This window comes from Eretmochelys imbricata, chromosome 2 (assembly GCF_965152235.1).
Source record: "Eretmochelys imbricata isolate rEreImb1 chromosome 2, rEreImb1.hap1, whole genome shotgun sequence".
Lineage (NCBI taxonomy): Eukaryota > Metazoa > Chordata > Testudines > Cheloniidae > Eretmochelys > Eretmochelys imbricata.
This window is the reverse complement of record NC_135573.1, coordinates 18,295,394-18,310,126: the sequence shown is the minus strand read 5'-3', so window position 1 is coordinate 18,310,126 and position 14,733 is coordinate 18,295,394. Positions and strand designations below refer to the sequence as shown.

General features: G+C 43.0%; 1 protein-coding gene across 3 annotated transcripts in view; it reads right to left on the bottom strand.

The window, feature by feature from the left end:
* Positions 1–14,733, bottom strand: part of ASAP1 (ArfGAP with SH3 domain, ankyrin repeat and PH domain 1) — a 333,180-nt gene that overhangs the window by 152,253 nt on the left and 166,194 nt on the right. For all 3 annotated transcript variants that reach the window (XM_077809790.1, XM_077809791.1, XM_077809792.1), the window contains 2 exons: positions 13,786–13,860; positions 13,393–13,442 (listed from right to left, as the gene is read on the bottom strand). In XM_077809790.1, the coding sequence (XP_077665916.1) occupies positions 13,393–13,442; positions 13,786–13,860 (125 nt within the window). The remainder of the gene's footprint in view (positions 1–13,392; positions 13,443–13,785; positions 13,861–14,733) is intronic.

The window sequence follows — 14,733 nt, the reverse complement described above, 5'->3', positions numbered from 1 at the left end:
TTCTTTGGCCCAGGAGAATCACCACGCGGACACAGGCATCCTGAAGAGCCAAAGCAGCAAACCAGTCATTGTGATTTAACATAGGAAGGAGATATGCCAGAGTGACCATATGGAAAGTCATGTATCTGATGTACTTGTTGAGGCCATGGAGACTGAGACTAGGTCTCATCCCTCTCTTGGATTTGGGGACCAGGAAATACCGGGAATAAAATCCTCCCCCCTGATGCTGTAGAGGGACCTCCTCTATAGGTCTCAGAGTAAGCAAAGTCTGGACCAGCTGAAGGAACATGCTCATGAGAGGGATGCCTGAAGAGGGACTGGTGAGGGGGATGCACAGGCACTGAATGTCATAAACCAATCTCAAGGTACTTAAACACATTTGTCCATGGTTAGTGCATCCCAAGCACTGTACAAGTGAGACAGCCCATCCCCGAACTCAGGAGATGGAGGCATGGAGGTCATGACTGGAATGTTGTCCTGGATCTGAAAGTCAAACTGGTTGCTTATTTGATGATGGTGGAGGACAAGCTGTCTGTTTAAAGTTAGACCCAGAAGACCTCCTCTGCGATTTATGTCCTTTCCAGGAGAAGTCCTGCTGTCTAATAATGAAGGCCATCTGCCGGAAAAACCTTGTGAGCGGTATTGCTGCTGTTGCAGAAAGGCCCCACAATGAGAGCTCCTGGTGGCTGGGGTACAAACCCCCAACAAACATAAAGTAGCCTGTACATTTTTAAAGCAATGTAAGGTCTCATTGGTTTTCTCCCAAAAACAAAAAACCACCAAAGGGCAAGTCCTCTACACTCAGCTGAAGATCCAGAGCTATGCCAGAATTTTGCAACCATGAGGCCCATCTCATGGTTCCAGCTGATGCCACAACTCTGGATGAAGCATCTGCCACATCCAGAGCTGACTTCAATGACATTTTGGCCACACAACGGCCCTGCCACATCCAGTGCTGACTTCAATGACATTTTGGCCACTCAACGACCCTCCTTAATTAATGTCTTAAACTCTACACTGGAGGATTCTGGCAACTTATCCATGAACTTAGACACACAATCCCAAATAAGGAAGTCATATTTGGATAACAGTACCTGTTGGTTTGCAATGTGCATCTGTAAAAAAACTGTGTAAATTGTTTTTCCCCGTAAAGTCCAGCTCTTAGACTCTTTGTCCTTAAGAGTGGTCTTATACCTTTCCTGTTGTAATCTGTCACTCACCACTGTTATCACGAGGGAGAGTTAGGAGCTGGATGGGTTTAAAAGCCCTTCATAGAAATATACAATCTTTTCTCAGAACACTTTGGTGTAGAAAGTAACAAAGCTGGGGTACTCTCTGAGGGCTTTGAAGGCTCCAAGGGAGCTTCATTTATTGGGAAGGCCATTCTCCCTGGTGCTGATGACTGGAGATTATTCAACGACGTTGTGTATTCTCTTGCACAAACAGCCTGAATGCTCAAGGCAGAGGTCACACACCTGAGAAGGTCCTGGTATGACTTGAAATCCTTGGGCACATGTGAAGAAGAGTCTGGTACCATTGAGTTGTCTGGTGATGAAAAAGGGCCAGTGGAGGCTCCTGAGGGGGAAACTGGTTCCTGTGCAAGAGCATCAGGTTGAATTGGCTCAGAAGGGATGCCTTCAGACCGTACCTGCAACAGAAGTGGCTCGAGAACAGAAATTGCAACTGGGATCAGTGATCTTGCCCTGGACTGGAACTGTAGACTGAGGAATATCCCAAGAGTTTCAAGGAGACCACTGAGAATAAGGGAAAAGCATTGCTGGCCAGTAGGTTCCGAGTCAGGAGCACTTATCCCTAGTGCAGAAACAGTGCCAATCTCAGTACTAAAGATGTCTTGAAGACTTCCAAGAGCAATGCTTTGAACATGAGGGAAGGGCAGAAGATGTCCCTGAACTGGATCTCAGCAAGCCCTGGAAATCATCCTGTGATAGCAGAGGAGCCACCTCAGATAGGACAAACAAATGATCAGATTTGTCCAAAGCCCAATACAGGGATGGCATCAGTATTGAAGATGAATGACAGGTTTCAGAGTAACAGCCATGTTAGTCTGTATTCGCAAAAAGAAAAGGAGTACTTGTGGCACCTTAGAGACTAACCAATTTATTTGAGCATGAGCTTTCGTGAGCTACAGCTCACTTCATCGGATGCATACCGCGGTATGCATCCGATGAAGTGAGCTGTAGCTCACGAAAGCTCATACTCAAATAAATTGGTTAGTCTCTAAGGTGCCACAAGTACTCCTTTTCTTTTTGAAGATGAATGAGTAGCTGATGCCTTTGATGCCAGATGAGGCATCACATTTCTAAAAGGCTCCGGAAAAAAGGACTGTGCCGGAGCTGAGGAAACTGATGATAGGGTCTATAATAGAGATATCACTCGTGCTGAAGATAGCACTGCACTGATGAACTCCCAGTACCATAAAGGAAGTTAACTGCAACTCTGCACTCTGAGTCTCAGGTGATGCGGACTATGGTGCTGACGAATGAGACAACTCTGCGACCAGCCCAGACAGTGCCAAGGGCACAGAGAAGGAAGAAGCCACAGCAGCTGAGTGCCTCTGAACCGCTGGGGAATTAGGGATGCAGAGCAGGTTTGACATCACCTGGTATGTCAGTGTATTAGAGACAACAGACACCCCATGGCCAGAACTAGAGTCAACAGTATGATATCCATCTAGTCCTGATGCGCAACCAGGGAGCAGTTAGATGGCTCAGCTCCATCTTACATTCTGGAGGAGTAACGGTGCTGATCAGCACTCCTCCGAGAAGACAACAAGGAACATTTCTGATCCCTGTAGTCGTCTTGGTTCATCTTGTGGGTCCTCTTCCTCGGAGGACCAGAGGAAGGAGAACTGTCTTTCTTCCTCCTAGGGGAAGCATCAGACCTTGCACCCAGAGTAACATCTCATGCCGGCTCCAAAGGGGATTACGACATCAGATCAGTGAAGGTCCCCAGTGCTGAAGCAGGCCTCATAGCTTATTCCAAAAGGTACTGCCTTAAGCAGAAGTTCCTTGTCACCTGCATTCTCTTCTTGAATGATTTGCAGACAGAATACTATTCTTTAAAGTGCCCTTCTCCCCAGAACAAGCATCACGTGTGGGGGTCATTCTTGGGGATAGCTATCCCACACAACAGACAATGCTTAAAATGCTCAGGAGGGCACTCACCAAGATAAGTATCTAATCTAACTAAATACTACAAACTAAACCTCAGAGTACTACAAAACTACACTAAATATATGAATGAACACATATATGCAAAGAACTCCCAGAAAACTGAGAAGCAGAAGTGAGATAAATCACCACGAGACATTGTGACTCTAGCCACTGGCAGTGAGAAGGAACTGAAGGGGATCAGTATAGTGTTGCCCTGAAATAACTAGGGGAGGGGCTAGAGCCACTTCGCACAAGCACCCCCTCGCCCACAAGGGCACTGCTTGACAAAGTTCTCCAGCTTTGGTGCACTGGAAGCCTGCACACGTGAATGGAATACATGTCTGCAACTACTCAAAGAAAACAAGAGTCTGCACTCTTAGTCAAACATTCTGCATACTCTAAATTGGGAACTCACAGCTACTAAATAATTGCTGTATGAAACTTGTCTCCAGACAATTCTGTAAATATGACATGACTGCAACTGGCTACCTTCTCCAGAAAAGAAAATACCCCAAACCAAGAATTTGAAGTGCTAAAACTAAAGGCTGGGATTAGGAGGCCTGCCTTGGACCTCTTGGGTAGTTTTAGAGGGTCTCAGTGCATCTCTTTTGCAGTTTACATATAGTCCATTGTATGCAAATCTAGTTTCCCAATACAAAGCAACAAAATTTGAATAGACATCTGCTTTCCTTCTCAATAATCTGTCATCCTCTCTTGACACATTTAAAGAACATTAGCTGAACTTTTGGAAACCTTTAAAAATGTCTGGCAAAGCATTAAGCTTGTGTGTTTCTTGGGCTGGTGCCATATCAGTACAAAAAGAGTTTTGCTTTCTGAAGATCAGAACTTTATGATAACTGAATGCTTCCCAATTGACCAGTTTACCCACCTGCAAAAACTGATCCCTCCTACATTTTGGAAAATGTCCATACTATTGACATATCCATAACTGTTCTTATCTCTTTTATTTCCTTAAAAGTGTGCTTTTTGATGGATTTTTTAAAAAGAAAATTATGGTTTTAGTAGACAGAGTACAGTACTTTGAAGTTCTAATCCTGGCTCTGATCATAACTCCCTCTTTGGCCTTTGGCAAATTACTTAAAATGTGATTCTTCTCTGAAAAGTCTAACATGACACCATGTTCCATTTTTGTCTTAATGAATTCAGATAAACTTTATTCAAATTTTAAGTGGAAAACTGTTTCAAAAGAGAAAGTCACTCATCTTGTGCAGTAACTGGGGTTCATCAAGATGGTTGTCCCTGTGGCTGCTCTACTTTAGGTGTCTTGATGCCCTGCACTTGTAATAGAAGATTTGTGGTAGCAGTGCCCGGTTGAGCCACACATGCACCGTAGCCATCTCACGCTGCTCCAAGTGGTTACACAGTAGTGTGCAGCCAACCATCCCTCTGTTCCTTCTCTATCCCAGAGAATCTACATGAAACTCTGGAGTAGAGGGGAGGAGGGTGAGTACTAGAGCACCCACATGGACAACCATCTTGAAGAACCTCAGTTACCGCACAACCTCTTCTTCAAGGAGTGTCCCTGTGGGTGCTCCACTTTAGGTGACTATTGAAGTAGTGCCCCTCAGTGCGAGGGCGGGGGGCAGAGGGGAAGGAGGGGGCCTTCGGAGTTGCTCTATTGATGGTGGATAACACCATGAGAGTCCAAAGTGGACAACTGATGCTGATTGTTGCTCTATAACATAGTGTTTAGTGAAAGTATGGACTGATGTCCAGGTAGCTGCTCTACAAATGTTAGCGACAGGGACATTATTGAGAAAGGGCACAGATGCTCTGGTGGAGTGTGTATGAATTCCTGCTGGAGGTTGTAGCTTGTTGTATTGGTAGCACAACAGGATACATCCTGATATCCACTTGGACAGTCTCTGTTTTGAGATGGTTGTTTGATCCTTCAAGTGTTCTGTTATAGAAACAAATAGTCTGTGATTTTCTAAATGTTTTTTTTCTTTCAGTGTAGAAAGCTAATGCTCTGAAAACAACCAGTGTGTGGAATGAAGTCTCCTTCCTGTCCGCATGTAGCTTTGGAAAAAACACAGGTAAATAAATGGGTTGGTTCAAATGAAAGGGGGAGGCCACTTTGGGTAGGAACTTGGGATGCGGTTGTAGAGTTACTTTATCTTTAAATAATCTTGTATAAGGTCAGTTTGCCATTAAGGCACCTAATTCTCCACACCCATTTGGCAAACATGATGGCAATGAGGAAAGCCACTTTCATGGATAAATACAACAAAGAGCAGGCTGCAAGGGGTCAACGGCTTTCCCATGAGTCCGCACAGAACAAGGTTGAGGTCCCACATGGATGTAGGGTTTCTTATTGTGGGGTAAGTGTTTTCAATGCCTTTAAGGAAACATTTAATGGTTGGGCGAACAAAGTGACTCTGTCCACCCTGTCGTGCAAGGATGTAATAGCAGCAAAGTATACTCTGATGGAACTAGTGGATAGCCCTGATTTTTTAAGTTCCAGTATATAGTCCAGGATCCTCGGCAGGGGGGACAATTGTGGTAAGATCTGTTTATCTTGGCACCAGGTGCTGAATCGTTTCCACTTATGAATATCTTTCTTTCTTGTACTTGCTCTCTGACTGTTCAGTAATATATCTTTTACTTCCTCTGAACAGGCCTCCTCAACCCCAGTCAGCCATGGATTAGCCAGGCCTTGAGGTGGAGTACTGCGAGATTGTGATATGGACGCATCCTGCATTTTGTGACAGAAGGTGAGGGAAGGGTTCGAGGCAGTTTCATCGCCATCTGAAGCAGGTATGGGAACCATGTTTGTCTGGGCCATGTAGGTGCTATGAGAATGACCCTGGATTTGTCCTGCTCGATCTTGTGAATGACTCAGCTTAGAAGTGGGGTGAGAGGAAATGCATACATAAGTGGTGCATCCCATTTTATGTGGAGAATGTCTCTTAGAGAGTGATGTCCCAATCCCACCCTGAAGCAATATGGGCACTTGGCATTCTGAGCTGTTGCAAACAAATCTATGGTGGGGAACCCCCACATGGACTTTAGAATTCTGGGATCCATCTCCCATTCATAGGTTTGTGAGAAGTCCCTGCTTCGGACATCCACTGTTGTATTCCAACATCACAGAAGATAGGATGCCAATATCTCTATGTTGTTGGTGATGCACCAATTCCAAAGTCATATTGCCTCTGTATATAGAGAGAATGATCATGCTCCCCCTTGGTGATTTATGTAAAACTTGCACGCTATATTGTGTGTGAGGGTCTTGATGGCATTGTTTTTGATTAGAGGGAAAAAGTGGTTGCATGCATTTTGGACTGCCCTTAGCTCCAGTAGGTTTATGTGCAGGTTGGACTCCGCTGGGGATCAGTGGCCTTGGACCATATTGTTGAGTAGATATACCCCCCCCAACCTATTAGGGAAGCATCTGTTGTGATTATCATTGTTGGAGTTCTTTGTAGAAAAGGGATTCTTGAACAGTTGTTCTTTGGCTGTGTCCACCATGTTAGAGAGTCTTTTACTCTGCGTGGCATTGTGAGGCATCTGTTGAGAAAGTGTCTCCGCGGTATATACACTGTTCGAAGCCACGGCTGCAAGCATCTCATGTGGAGTCTGGCATGTTTGACAACAAACGTTGTTGCTGACATATTCCCCAAGAGTTATAAGCATGTTCTGGCGGATGTCTGTGGGCTGTGCATCAGAATCAAAATTAGATTGACCAGTGTGAGGAAGCATTGTTGGGGTGGTGTTGCTGTTGCTGTCAGGAAGTTGAGGCAGGCTCCTATGAATTCCAACTTTTGGACAGGAACCAGTGTGGACTTTTGTGCATTTATTTACAACTCTAGGTTTGTGAAAAGGGTTATCGTGCTCTGTGTGGCATTTATTGCTTCTTGCTGTGTTGGTGTCCTTATGAGGCAGTCATCCAAGTACGGAAATATCATTACTCCACGTCTGCGGAGGTGAGCTGCCACGACAGCAAGAACTTTGGCAAAAACCCTCGGAACAGGCCTGGATAGCACAAAGGGTAGTACTCTGTATTGCAAGTGTTGTTTCCCTAGACTGAATCTCAGGAATCTTCTGGGTATATGGTAATATAGAAATATGCGTCCTGGAGGTGGGGGGTCAAGAGCCAATCTCCCTTCTCTAGTGCTGGATTTATTGTAGGTAGAGTCACCATTTTGAAACGTTGTGTTCTTATTAATTTGTTGAGTTTGCATAGATCCAGTATGGGTCTCCACCCACCAGTCTTTTTCTGAGTTAGAAAATAGTGTGAATAAAAACCTCTCCCCTTTTGCTGCAATGGTACGGATTCCACAGCACTTAATTGTACGAGGTGGTTTATTTCTTGTTGCAGCAGGTGCTCGTGACAGGGGTCCCTGAAGAGAGATGGGGCAGAGGGGTGGGTCGGAGGGATAGAAATAAAGGGGATAGAATAACCCTTTTGGATAATCTCTAAAACCCATTTGTCTGTTGTGATGGTATTCCAGATTGGGTAAAATGGTGACAAGGCGGTCTCTGAATGGATGGGGTACCATTTCTACTTCCAGAGTTCGAGAGTGTGGTGGTCTTGTGCCCTCAACCACACCTTCAAAATTGTTGTCTGGAAGTGGGATTGTTGAGATGTCGAAGGTTGATCTTGGTTCTGCCGACATCTGTTCTGTCTTTGTTTACACCGTTGGTCGTACTGAGTGTAGGGTTGAGAGTATGGAGTTGACCGGAATCTGACTGTAAACCCTGCCGTTTCTTTTTGTTTGCAGGTACATAAATGCCCGGAGGGTTTTTAAAGTTCCCCTAGAGTCTTTTAGAGTGCATAGTGACACATCAGTTTTGTTTGTGAATAGTTTTTGACCCTCGAAGGGTAAGTCCTTGACCATTGCCTGGACCTCCCTTGGGAACCCGGAGATATGGAGCCAATATGCATGGTGCATGACCACAGATGTCGCAATGGATCGGCCATGACTGCAGAGTCCAGGGAGGCCTGTAGGGCTGTCCTGCTGATAAGAGACCCTTTGGAAATGTTCGCCTTGTATTGTTTTTTGCCATCTGGAAAATTTTCAATAAATTCAGACATTTTGGAGAACATATTGCATACGTATATTGCCAGCAGGGCCACATAATTGGCTATGCGGAATTAAATGTAGCAGAGGAATAGGCTTTTCGTCCAAAAAACCTTTTCCAATCCCTATCATATGGGGTCATTCTGGACTGGTGTTGTTTTCCCCTTTTGGTTGACCACTTCTACTATTAAATAGTTTGGTGCAGGGTGTGCAGATAAAAACTCAGCCCCTTTAGCTGGCACATAATATTTTTGGTCAGACCTCTTACATAAGGGTATTGCTATAGCCGGTGTCTGACAGATTATTTTTGCAGGCTTCATGATAGTATCATTAACTGGCAGGGCTATCTTTGCTGCTCGGGATGTCTGAAGTATGTCCGTGAGATTATGTTGGGCTTTTGATAGTTGTTCTAACAAAATGTCTAGAGATTCAGCTACCCTTTTGAAGAGGTCCTGAAAGGATTTGAAATCATCCCCTGTAGTGGTGGGTGGTAGCATTATGGTTTCGTCCGGTGAAGAAGATGAGAGGTGAGTAGGTGGCGAAGTGTCATGTTCAGCTCTGTCCTCAGGTTCCTCAGTCTCTTCCTCTTGTGTTTCTGAGGGTGCTGGGACAGTTAGTGAAGGGAAGCATGTTGTTTTGGACCTAGGCCGGCTCGGGTCCTGCGGTGTTGGGACCTATACATTGTCCATGGATCCCAGTATGGCCAAACCAGTTAGGTGGGAATGGTATGGGGGGCAGTGCCCATGGGTGACTATACCAGCCTCCCATATCTATAGGTGGTTGGTGGTGAGATGGTCCAGGCTTGGGTGAGGAGTGGCAAAGAGTATATATTACTGCAGCATCCTCTTCCTCATCACTAGAGATAGGAGGGGCTGATCTACAATGAGTATTCAGCTGACTTGGTATCAATCTGGATGGGGTACCCTCGGTACCGAGTAGAGGAGATTCAGGCGTTGAGGCCACTATCGGGTCTGCATGTCTCATGAATTGCTGCAGAACAGTGAGGCTCTGTGCCGGAGACTGCATTATGGATGGCCCGGGAGTATGAGTTGCAGCTGCCGGTGCCAAGAATTTAGAGCTGTGAGATATACGTACAGCAGGTGGCACCACTGTACTGCTCAGTGCTGAGGTTTTCTTCGGCTCCATGGGTGCCGAGCTGAAAGGTTTCACTTTACTGTGTGAACCTCCATTTGAGCTTGCCCACATAGGGTCTTTAGTTCTTCTAGAACTCTCGGTACTGGACGTTCCCGGTGCCGCACAGTCTGGCGCTCTTGATGCTGTCAGTACTGGGGCAGATTTTTCAATTGGAGATTGCTTTTTCTTAGGCGATTCTCGGCACAAGGATGTCTGCGACCACTTTTTGGTAGTCTTTCTTGGAACAAGAAAAGGAGTACTTGTGGCACCTGAGAGACTAACAAATTTATTTGAGCATAAGCTTTCATGAGCTACAGCTCATTTCATCGGAACAGGCTCCTTGGCAGCCGTTGTTGAAGCAAAACCCCTGTCAGAAGCTGCTGCTGGCGGCGGCCATTGGCCAGTGGGTGGTCCTGGACTTGGGGTCCGAGGCTGGCCTGTGGGATTTCTCTATCATGAGGGGCTTAGGCTGGAGATCCCTGGCTTTTCTTGCCCTGGTTGTCAGCTTTCTGCAGTGTGGGCACTTTTGAATAATGTAAGTCTCACCGAGGCAGTGGACACACTGTGTGTGGCCGTCAGAGACCAGTATGTAGAGTCTGCAAGTCAGACAGCATTTAAAGCTAGGTGAGCTGGGCATGCCTGAGAGTGTCGGTCTCTTAAAGAAAAAAAACAGGGATAAACCCTGTTTGAAGCTATAGCTGTCTGCCTCATGGAGAAACAGGAGTAGATAGGGAAGGTAAAAGGAAAAAAATTTTTTTTGAATGAAATAGAAGAAATTATAGTAAGGCAAAGGGATAGGGTAGCTAACTACAGCTAAACTAACAGTACCAAGAAACAACTACGGACTATCTTCTATTAATCCTATAGGAGGTAAGAGAGGGCCCTGCTGATCGCTCCAACTCAAGACAAAGGCAGTAGAGAAGGAACTGAAGGACAGTTGGCTGCGCACCGCTATGTAACCGCTCGAAGCGGTGTGAGATGGCTACAGCGCGTGCACGGCCCAACTGGGCACTGCTACCACAAATCTCCGATTACAAGCGCAGGGCATCAAGACACAAAATAGAGCACCCACAGGGACACTCCTCGAAGAAGTAGAAAGATATTTTTCTGTCAGCCCTGGAAACTCAGCTTAGGATCTGATAGACAAACTGGGTTCTGTTTGTCTTATGCATCACCAGAAAAGTTTCTATACACCAAATTCTGCTCTTAGTGACACCTGCACAACCCAAATGGCCTTAGTGGAATTCCACAGGTATCACGAAATGTAGAAGTTGACCCAGCAATTGCAAATGTATACAATCAGCTATTCCACTGAAAATGCACGGGCCAGAGAAATACTTAACATATTTATGGAAGAATGAGCCACAGCTCGCCAGAGCTAGCAAGAATAAAAAGTAATTTCATATACAGATGTGACTGAATACACACAGTTTAGTAAAAAGATGCCATTTTTTACTTGGACATTAATCCTTTTGCCTTTGATTCCTCTGGAAGATGGGAATATTTATTTATTAATTTACAAGGACTAATATTTGTAATGAGACTTGAATGTGAAAATATCTGTGTTTAGTGCTAAAATTATATAGTTATGATTAATAAAAATCAATTATTCTTATTGGTCTGACTTTTCTTTCCCTTTTGTTTTTTCTGCTTACATATAACTATAGATAGAGAGCAAGGCAAATAATGTGATGAATAGGAGAAACGTAAGTAACGAGACAGATAAACAGAGTAATAAAGCTTCCCTAAATCACATTATTATTCCCCACATGAAATATACACTAATTATCGTAAATGAAATCACCACTGCTGACATTTATCCAAAATAATATTGTGACAGGTTCGGTCACAGAGGATCCCCTTGGGACTGTCACCTGAGGTGCTGAAATTGCCTCTGAGCTGATTTTCCCTTCCAGCTTGGGACTCCAGAACCCTGCCTTGTTGAGCCAGACACACTAGCCTGCTGCAACACAGACCCAGGGTCTAGGCCATGCCCCCAAAAATGCAGACTTTACCTAAAAATAGCTCAGCAGGTTACCTGTCTCTAGCACCCAGACACCCAGCTCCCAATGGGATCCAAACCCCAAATAAATCCATTTTACTCTGTATAAAGCTTATACAGGGTAAACTCAAATTGTTTGCCCTCTATATCACTGATAGAGAGATATGCTCATCTGTTTGGTCCCCCAGGTATTAATCACTTACTCTGGGTTTATTAATAAACAAAAGTGATTTTATTAAGGTTAAAAAGTAGGATTTAAGGGGTTTCAAGTAATAACAGCCAGAACAAAGTAAGTCACAAAGCAAAATAAAACAAAATATGCAAGTCTAAGCTTAATACATTAGGAAACTGACTACAGGTAATATCTCACACTCAAAGATGTTCCAATAAGTTTCTTTCACAGAATAGACTCCTTCGTAGTCTGGGTCCAATCCTTTCCCCGGTACAGTCTTTGTTAGATGCAGCAGACATCTCAGGTAGTAAGCAGGGTTTTTTCCATGACTGGCAGCCCCTTTTGTCCTGCTCCACCCCCTTTTATAGCTTTGGCATAAGGCAGGAATCTTTTGTCTGTGCTTGTCCCCACACCCGCCTCTTCAGTGGAAAAGTATAAGGATTAAGATGGATTCCAGTGCCATGTGACATGGTCACATGTCACTGTAAAACCCCTAGTCTCCATTCTTCCAAGGTTGGCCCACATGTACACAGGAAGGTTTGCAGGTAAATAAACCATTTACAACCAATTGTCCTAGTCAATGGGAGCCATCAAGATTCTAAACCATTAATGGCCCACACTTTGCATAATTACAATAGGACCTCAGAGTTATACTTCATATTTCTAGCTTCAGATACAAGAATGATACATGCATACAAATAGGAGGAATATATTCAGTAGGTTATAACCTTTGTTATGATACCGTACAAGAGTCCTTTTGCATAAAGCATATTCCAGTTACATCATATTCACACATTAGCATGTTTCCATAAAACAAATGGAGTGAAACATCAAATATTTTTAAAATTTATATCACTTATCCAACCATCCTTTTAACCTTGTCCCAGTGTCTACAGCCACACTCAGTAAGAGTCACTGAATTTTTAATATAACACTCCAAAATCTAATGCCAATCCAGAACTCACTTCCATCAAGTTTCCTTTGAATGGACTGTAACAGATTATCATGGGCCCAGATGCCTGAATTATGCACCAAGGGATGGGTCAGAAATAAAACTACTACCACACATTGAGTTAGGGGCATTATGAACTGAAGCTTCCCAGAGCGATACATGATTTCTCCTTGTAAACTTATTTAAAATTAGTTTTTCATCACAACTAGTCTACACACATAAAAATATTGCAAATGTATGGTTTAGTAATATATTGTATTTACTTTTTCATTTCTGACTATTCATCACTTCTTATAACTAATATTCCTTCTGTATACACAGACTATTTTATTCTATTATATACTGTTTAAGACTAGAGCGCGTGAGCAGCTGTTTTAAGATTTTTTTAATCTATAAAACCTGTGTCACATGTCCACAGAAGTTTTATTGTATCTATAATGTCTAGATATTATATGTATGGTGTATAGCTTGTATGTCTGTATACCAACTAAAAATGTACAGTCCCAACTAGAAAATTAATGGTTTGATCAGCAACCCAGTCTTCTTCCTTATTCCAGAGGAATATTAGGCATAAGGTTTAACTCTTCAATAGAATACACAAAAGCTTGAATTTCCATTAACACTGAAGGTTATATATCTAATGTGATGTTCATGGCATTGAGAATAAACCCATTCTTAATCCTTCATCTTTACAGATTCATCAATGGTAACAATGAACAGTTCTGAACCAGAATGAAAATCCAAAAATGTTACTGACCTGCTAAATAAGTCTGAGTCATCTACCGAAACAAAGATAAATGACAGGTATTCTCAGTATCATAATAATCAAGGTTAGAATGTAAAAGGTTTTCCTTCTCTGACATTAAAGTGTTTTCTCTCTTTGTATGAATTATGACAAAATGAAGAATACTTACAATTTGGTCTCATAATCCTTCCAGGCTTTGTCAAAAGGCTTTTTAAGATCCTTAGGAAACAGAAAATGCACTTAAAATAGGTTTATAAACACTTTCAAATTGTAGGTTTAAAATTAAGATATCATTCCAAAAATCATAAATGGCATTTTAAAAAGTCTTTTCTTTTAAATCTTTTCAAATATTCCTCTCTCACGGATCTTAAGACAGATATGAACCACATATTTTCCAAGTGGAATTTTAATCATGCACCTTCAATTATACTTAGCAGAATCCATGCAGATATGATGACAATAAGTGCCAACATAAGAATCTGGATGAATGGGTAGATAGTAAGGAGCTGAAATCTAGGCAACCCTGAAAATGTTCCCCTGAAAGTACTCACTGAACACTTACCCCTTTAACTCCTTTCAAGTCTCCTTTTAAGAGAGAATCCAAAGTGAAGATAACATTGTGGCTTAAGCCCTGGAGCTAAGGAAAAAAAAAGAAGCAGCACTAGTTGAGTTTAAAGAAAAACGTATAAATATCATAATTTAAACAAATATGCTGCACTCATATCTTTGTTTCATTTCACTATCTAATGTAGCTGAACCTGTGGCAAAAAAAGTTCCACACTAATAGCAAATTCAGATCCATAAAGAGTTAATCAGCATGTACATGGATGGAAACAGAAGCATTAAAAAAAATATAGGAAACTTATGGACATTCAGGGAAACAAGAAAAGTGAAATTAAAATTAACAGATGAAGGAGGTCCAGAAAACAGATCAAGGTAATTTTCAGTTTCCCTAACAAACAATAGAACATTACTTGGGGAGCAATTTAAGAACATAAGAACGGCTACACTGGGTCAGACCAAAGGTCCATCTAGCCAAGTATCCTATCTTCTGACAGTGGCCAATGCCAGGTGCCCCAGAGGGAATGAACAGAACAGGTAATCATCAAGTGATCCATCCCCTGTCACCCATTCCCAGCTTCTGGCCAACAAAGGCTAGGGACACCATCCCTGCCCATATGCTGGCTTCTGGGTCAATAAGGCCTTTCTTACAGTTCAACAAACAAAAGATATGGAGCAATTGTAGCTTGTCAATTGTTGCTTTAAAAAAATAAAACCAACAACTCAGACCTGAAGGTCATTAGCAAACCTGGGCTCCACAGGGCTGAAGGGAAAGTTCCACAAAATATATAAAAAAAGTGTATTTTAAGTCAGTATGTTTGTTAATTTAAGGACGTTTGAAAACAATATCCTAGAATGGGATTCTGGAGATAATCACAGGTTAGCCTTTGAAAGATATGACTGGGGGGATGTGGGGTAGGGGTGTGGGGAGGATCATGAACATGAGCTA